Below are 7775 nucleotides of genomic sequence, written 5' to 3' on the forward strand. Positions count from 1 at the left end.
GAGAAAGCCTGTGTGAACTGGAATTGACAGAGAACACAAAAAGAGCAATAGCCTAGAGGTTTTCAGTAGCAAAGAGGTTGTCAGTACTCTAAGTGGTTGCCCGGCTAGAGTAATGAAGAGAGCAATTTTTTTCTGTTAAGAAATTAGATTAAAAATGTTACAATTTTAAAAGATGTTATTTTTCCTGTGGGGAAAAGAAAAAATATGTTGGAAATAGCAATCAGTAGAAGATATAAAGTCAAATGTTAGAGGGATTTCAAAAACACATTTAGAAGAATATATATTGTTTGAAAAGGCCAAGGCAGAAGAACAACATCTTGTATTAACAATAAAATACTGAAAGTTTCTGCTAAGAAAGAAGCTGTTGAACATGAGTGTAAAAAGGAAGAAGAGGAGAGTGAGAATGTAACTAGAAAGATTTCAATTTCTAAAGTGCGGAAAAATTCTGAGAGCCCCAGTATGCCCGCAGTTGGACCAACACTGGTAACCTGCACCTCATAAATCTACCAGAAGTCATTTAAGAATCATTACCCTGGTAGCCAAAGTATCTAGCTATCCCTCAAATCAGGTATTATATGAGTAGAACAGGGCTATAACTAGGCCTGAAAATTTCGCCTTCACCAAGGTGCCCTTTCACAGTGACCCACAGGAATGGATGTGACAGAGCCTCACCGATTACCAACACCACTGCAATGAAGTGTCAAAGAGATCAAAGATTTAAAATGCACTGTGCCTGCGGCTGGAAGAGTCTTGAGAAGAGTGAAGGAGAAAAAGGAGATACATGGAATGGTATAAAGTGTTAAGTAAGTCCTAGCTGATAAAATACTTCTTAATAGTTCTGGACTAAATTTCTGCTTAAGCCTTAAGGTGTCAGGAGTGACCCAGGCCATTCCAGGCTTATCAACCACAGTTATCTAGAAAAATTGTATGTCACAAAGTGAATTTAGAGGGGCCTAACTCCTGGCGGCAAGATGTGACTTAAAATGCCATGCATCTTTCTTGTATTTGGTCATCCTGACCATTCATTGAATTTACAAGTCACTGACTTTCTGAAATACTTCTTTGGTAAAGATAATAGACCTTGTAGACAAAATACAATGAATCAGAGTTTTACTTGTATAAATAGCTTGAAAGTATATTTTCAGTAGAGCTACCATGCACAAAAGCATGAACAATTGAATAAAAACTAGCTTCAGAGTAAATTTTTCTGTGAAGTTCTACCAAGGCAACAGAAATTACAAGCAGTCTTCAGCAGTAATCCTCCTTTCAGTTCTATGTCCACTTGCTCTTATTCACATGCTTTTATTTCCTCTTATGTCTTATATCTAACATGATAAGGAATACAAAGCATGAAGAGTAAAAAAGGTCCATACCAACTTTTGAATCCTCCACTTGATTCAGTTTTGTAATGGAGAACATTTCTGAGAATATTCTATTCATATGTGCTAGGGCAGTTTGGTAGTTGTGTTACATAAACCAAGGAGCTGGAATGGGAGATGCAGCAAAATTCAAGTTTCTTATATGATGGGAAAACTGATAATTTTTATTCAAATGAATATTTATTTATAGTTGTTAGGAGTTTTGCTCCTATCCGTTATTCCTACAAGGGACTAATTATGTTGTGCCCACATCACTGTGAGGAACTACTGTTTACTCTACCACTAAGTGCTGGGAAGAAAGAACATATTTTGTTTCCTGTTTAAAAAAAAATCTGTTGAAAGCAGCAGGAGCATCTGGCTCCTAGACTTACAGTTTCCCAACCTGCTGAGTCCACTTAAAGCTCTTGAAAGGACAACAACAATTTGGTAATTATCTCTATCCCTTAAACTAAATTTTCTTTTGTGCACCTTACCAGTTGACTGATCTTGTCTGTCTTGTTCCAAACATTCCCAGGGTAGTATTGAAGAAACAAAAGATTAAAATGAAAAAAAAAAAATTAGCATAGTAAATGTGATAAAAAATAAACAATCATGCACTTTTGGTTTGTGGAGTTTGGGGTTTTTTGTTTGTTGCAGGGGGGGGGGTTGTGTTTTTTGTGTTTGGTTGGTTGTATTTTGTTGTTGCTGCTTTGGGGTTTTTTATTACTATCATTACTAATGCTATGGGACAAGGACCCCTGTAATACCCAAAAGCATGTAAAGGAGTAGCTTTTCCATGGATAGTCAGCAAATTAAATCAGAGACACAACGGATGGGCAAAGGTCAATATTATATCCCTCTTTAAAGGTGGAAAATTAAATCACAGGAAAAGTAAGTGACTGGCCAAAGGTCAAAGAGAAAGCCAGTTGCAGAACATGGAAATTGAGAAGCTGTTTCTTATATTCAGTGCCTTAACTACCAGACTACTATTTTTTTAATCTGAAGAGGGAAAAAACCTCAATGGTGGAATAGTATTAAAATTAGTTTTGCTGAGAACAGTCTGAATTTCTCTGTCTCATCCAAAACTGGATATCATTCTGCCTCATTAAAGCAGAAATGAGATCCATGCCAACAACACTGATGTGGTGAAAACAAAACCACAACTACTCTTAGCATTAAAGATTTTTGTACTTTAAAAAATTGGTTTGCAGTTTCGGAGAAACAGTCAAGTTAATTGTTAATTTCATTGTAGCTTTAGAGAAATTAACAATACCACCACACTTGCCTTCAGAAAACTGAAGTTTGGAGCTATATTTGAGAGCTATGAGACCATTGCAGGTGCTTCATCTTCATGTATAATTGTTTCTATAAAAAGCTTACACACATGTATATACATAAACACACAGGAATATACTTACTTATCCACATAAATATACGTACACATGCATGTGTGCGGGCATATAGACAGGGTCGCATAAGCATTCTACACATATACATATTTACATAAACATAAAGACATTACATGCTATTTAGAGAACACAAGGCAGTGCAGGAAAAAAGGCAGAGATCATTTTCCCAATTCTCTTTCATTATGTGAGACAGTTCCAGATACGATGTGACATTACAGTATAAGCTAACAGAGAGTGGTCACAAGCTCCATTTCTGTCTCTGTGTCTAGGAAGCTCTCTATACCCTGCCAGCCCCAAGGGATTAAGCTTCAATTACGCCATATGCCTGGGCTTTGCTTGCCCTAAACAGTGTCAAGGACAAGGGCTGTCCAGCGAGCCCCATCACACTGTAACCCAGTCACCTGGAATCACTCCTGTCACCTCATGGGCAACGTGGGAAAGTTCACACTGAAAGGCTAAGCCGAGGTCCACTATCTGTGGGTGCCTCATCATCGCAGCACAGCTCTGCCTTGGCAACCTTCCCCGTGTGTGTGGAGGAGCAGCGAGCTTGGCTCCTAACCTTGGGCTGGCCCGGGTGGCTTGGGTCACAGGAATGGCATGCTGCAAGGGGAAGGTGGCGGGGGGGGATGGAAATAGCAGGGGCTTCTACCGAAAATATTAACCCGTCTATTTGGAAAGTGATGGCTGCCTTTGAAATCTCTCCTTTTCCATCTATACTTAGCCCCGGGCGGGGAGCGTGCGCCGGGGGTGTGCGGTGGGCTGGGGAAGGGCTCCGTGCGCAGCCCCGCGCCTTTGTGCTCCAGCCGTGCCCAGACGCTGCTCCCGAGCCCCCACCTCGCTGCGCCCCGCACCCACGGCAGCTCGGGGGAGGTGCGAAGTTGGGTTGTACTTTTCTTTTTCTCACTTGTTTTCGGGTTTTTTGGGGGGTTTGTTTTGTTTTTATTTATTTGTTTGTTTTAATTTTTTTTTCTAATTTGTCTCCCACCTCTCGTGTCCCCCCTCCCCCATTTAAACAGGAGATATTCTCAGGACAGCGCCCGGGAGACTGACTGGAATCAGTTTTGGAGGGTGATACACCACGACAGCTAAAAGTTGGATAGGGTTTCAGCAGCTCCTATATAAAGCAGGGGGGACTTATGTCACTGCACTAATTAAATTCCATCTGGGTTGTTCCTCGGGGTGTTTTTGAGATTGCCACCCAACTCAAGCAGGCAGAGGGGCCCAGGGACAGCATGATGGACCTTTTTGAAACTGGCTCCTATTTCTTCTACTTGGATGGGGAGAATGGAGCCCTGCAGCAGCTGGAGATGGCTGAGGGATCCCCGCTGTACCCCGGCAGCGATGGCACCTTGTCTCCATGTCAGGACCAAATGCAGCCAGAGGCCGGCAGTGACAGCAGCGGAGAGGAGCATGTGCTGGCACCCCCGGGACTACAACCCCCTCACTTCCCCGGACAGTGTTTGATCTGGGCTTGTAAAACTTGCAAGAGAAAGTCGGCCCCTACGGACAGACGGAAAGCGGCCACCCTGCGGGAGAGGAGAAGGCTGAAGAAGATCAACGAAGCCTTCGAGGCTCTGAAAAGGCGGACTGTGGCGAACCCCAACCAGAGGCTGCCCAAGGTGGAGATACTGAGGAGCGCCATCAGCTACATCGAGAGGCTGCAGGACCTCTTGCACAGGCTGGATCAGCAGGAGAAAATGCAGGAGATTGGGGGAGACCCCTTCAGCTTCAGCCCCAAGCAGGGAAATGTAAGCACTGCCGCTTGGCCCCTCCGCCGCCACGGCAGCGCCGCCGCGCCCGTGCCCTCCCTCCTCCTCCTGCACGGCAGGGCCGCTGCGGGGGCCGGGAGGGCTGGCGGGCGCGGAGGGCGCTCCTCGGGAACCTGCCGGCCCTCCGGGGAGCCGCGGCCGCCCCGCTAATACCCGTCCTCTCTCCGTGTCTCCCCGCTCCCGCCCGTGTGCCGCAGATCCCCAGTTCGGACTTCCTGAGCACCTGCAGCTCCGACTGGCAAAGCGTTTCTGACCATTCCCGAGCCCTAGGAGTCAGCCCCAAAGAAGGTAACTCGCCCCGCGGGCCCCGCTCGCCTCCCTGCCGGCCCTGCTCGCCCGCCGCCCCGGCCCCTTCCCCCGCCACGACGGCCGCGCTCCCAGCGGCCCGGCTCTCACCCTCCCTCTGCCCGGGCTCTCCGGCAGCCGGAGAGTCTGCTCTTTAATGCCTTTTCTCTCGTTGAGCAGGAGTCTCCGTTGTCGAGTCGTCGGCCTCCAGCAGCCTTCGCTGCCTCTCTTCAATAGTAGACAGTATTTCTTCCGACGATCCCAAACTGCCCAGCGCGGAGGAAGCGGTGGAGAAATAAACCCGGTTTTATGGTAGTATATTTAACGGAGATGGAGCCTCCACCCTCTCTCCTCTAAACCAAGTAATGAAGCAAATTCACACAGTGGAAAGCCCAAGCAGGGCCCTTTTTAAGATCGAATTAAGGTACACCTACCCCAAAGAAAATGGCTCCCACGGACTCGAGCCAGACAGACTTCTCCCTTGCCTTTTTTTTTTTCCCGAGTTTTGTTTTCTTTAAATTGTGTTGCAAAAACCACTCTTCTTTTTTCTGTCTTTTTTTTTCTTTTTCTTTTTTTTTTCTTTTTTTTTTTTTTTAATTTAAGATACTTACCTGTGTACCGGTGATCCGCTTTGTCTGAGACTCACCGGGAAGTTCATTCCTGTCTGAGAGAAGCTCTTGGTTGCATTGCGTGTGAGTCATATTTAAGGAGTCCCCGCCTCATTTCGTTCCTGTAAATAATTTCAGTACTGTCTTTTCTTTTGTAAACATAACATATATATTTAAATGGTGGAATGTGATATTGTATATAAGAACAGATGGATTTCTTGGGTTGTAAAATAAAGCTCTTTGTGTTACAGTGTTTTCCTCCCGTCCTCTTAATTTCATAAATAACCCGATGCCACTGACTTTAGTGAGTGAAGGCCTAAAGAGTCAGAACCATGTAGCAGAAGCACGACTCCTTTGGCTGGAGGGTCAGATTTTTCGGGACAGACATGGGACAGATTTTTCCTTCGTTTACGCCTCCAAGGTTTCCCCTTTAGAGCTGCACCCGCGGTGTGAATCACCCGTGTTTTCGCGGGCTCTCGGGAAAGCCGGGCGGGCACGGGTGGGTGTAGGGACAGGACCCGCCGCCTCTCTGTCCGCCCGCAGCGCTCCGCATCCCCGTTCCTCACCGTGCTTGCGGAACACACGTCCCCCTGGAAAGCGATTCTGCTCCCTAAAATTTTCAACAGTGCCGCGCAAGCACCTTGCCAGGCAAAGATGCTTCGCCGGCATTGCCCTGCACGTGGAAGGTGAGGGTTGAAACGGGACATGAAAGAAGACCATGAAAGAAGATACCCGCGCCCGTCGTCCTCCCACCGCCCCCCCCCCCCCCCCCCCCGACCTCCTGCCCCGGTCTGTGAGCTGGGAGAGGCTCAGTGCGTCTCACCTTCTCTCGGCACCGAGGACTTGAACGCAGGGCTTGTCTGTGGCAAAACTGACGGGCCTGCTGCACTAACGGGGCAGCAACTGGCCGTGACAGGAGTCCGCTCCCTCTGGGGCTGGAGAGAGCTGTAGTTTCTTCCCAGGAAAGGTAACTCCCCTTGACTTCCTTGAGCCTGAGGGAGAAGGGAATGGGGTCCTTCAGGAAGGAAAGAGTTAAGCGACCGAAAGGGTTTGGGGGTGGGGGGGTTAACAGCACATGAAGCCTTTCACTCAGTGATGTAAAAAAACACAGCCTCTCTGAGGATGGTGAAACGGAGCTGCTCACAGTCAGAGCGTTACGGTTTGTAATAGATTGTACCCCCGGGAAGGGGCGACCACCAGGGAACAGAGCGTTCTGCCCCTAGCACACACACAGGGCTCTCCGGACAGCCTGCACAAGCAGAGGACACTCTCTACCTGCGTGCGGTTTCCTCGCCAACTTTAGCCCTTGATTTATTCTTTGTTTCTGTGTTTTTAAAGGTCACAGTCGTGTTTCGGGAAGGTTCCACTCTTTCTGGCCATCTGGGGCACGGTTACACCCGTCTGAAGTGGAAGCTCTGGGTAGAGCCTTCCTGCCACCCTTTCTGCGCCGCCGTAGCCGGGTTTTTAAACCCTTCATGTACTACCTCTAATTGCTCTCTAACGGGATACTCCCTTGCAAGGACCAATTGCGGCGGGACAGTGTGGTGGGCACAGTGATGCAATACGTTCCCCATTTTTTTTCCTCCTTTCAAATTAAACCCCGTTGCCTCGGGGAACGCTCGGACTCTTTCAGAAAGCGGCGCGTCGGGAGCGCGGAGCCCTTCGTGCCGCCTCTGAGACCTGGCACGGGAGAGGAGACGGTGCAGCTCGCTTCTATGGCAAAGGCACTTGCCCAGTAAGAGACTATTTCAGATCGGGCTAGCAGCCCGTCGACTTCCTTCCTAAGTGGTTTCAAACCCCGCCGAGTCCGCGGGAAGGGCTACACACCGTTCACACGGCGATCCGAGCCCCGCGAGCCCCGCTGCCCGCAGCAGGGCAGGAGCCGGGCTGAGCCACCCCTCAAAGCCACAGTGTCGCGCCCACACCGGGGCAGACGACTGTCAGGTTTACCCGCAGCCGGGCAATCGCCTCAACAATCCGCCCGTCCGCCCGGCAGGACCCCCACGGCAGCGTCTCCTCCAGCAGCAGGGTAACTTGAGCGATTGTTTGGAATAAGTTTGCCTAAAGGAGAGTTTTTTCATTAAATAAAGAAAATACCTCCCGAAGAGACTCTCCGTGACCCCCGCGGCTGCAGCTGACATGCCGGGCTTCCCAGTGAAGGTCGTCAGTGTGTTTGCAATTAAAATGTTTGTGTTAGATATTAATAACGATAATCTTTACTTAAGTCCCCAGCCAAAGCAAACAGGGGCCTGGAATCACAAAATCAAAGGGCAGTAACTGGGTAAAGACGAGAGGTTTGCGATTTAATTAAGTCTTTTTCCGGAGGGACCACGCACAAAGTCATCG

The 7775-nt window shown here is 48.1% G+C and overlaps 1 protein-coding gene across 1 annotated transcript; it reads left to right on the top strand.

Moving 5' to 3' along the window:
- Nucleotides 1–3829: 3829 nt before the first annotated feature.
- Nucleotides 3830–6112, top strand: MYF6 (myogenic factor 6). Its single transcript, XM_021528075.3, has 3 exons — nucleotides 3830–4515; nucleotides 4734–4824; nucleotides 5002–6112. The coding sequence occupies exons 1-3, from the start codon at nucleotides 4000–4002 to the stop codon at nucleotides 5118–5120; spliced, it is 726 nt and encodes a 241-aa protein (XP_021383750.3). The 5' UTR covers nucleotides 3830–3999; the 3' UTR covers nucleotides 5121–6112.
- Nucleotides 6113–7775: the final 1663 nt, after the last annotated feature.

Source organism: Lonchura striata, chromosome 1A (assembly GCF_050655825.1).
Source record: "Lonchura striata isolate lonStrDom1 chromosome 1A, ASM5065582v1, whole genome shotgun sequence".
NCBI classification, from domain to species: Eukaryota; Metazoa; Chordata; class Aves; order Passeriformes; family Estrildidae; genus Lonchura; species Lonchura striata.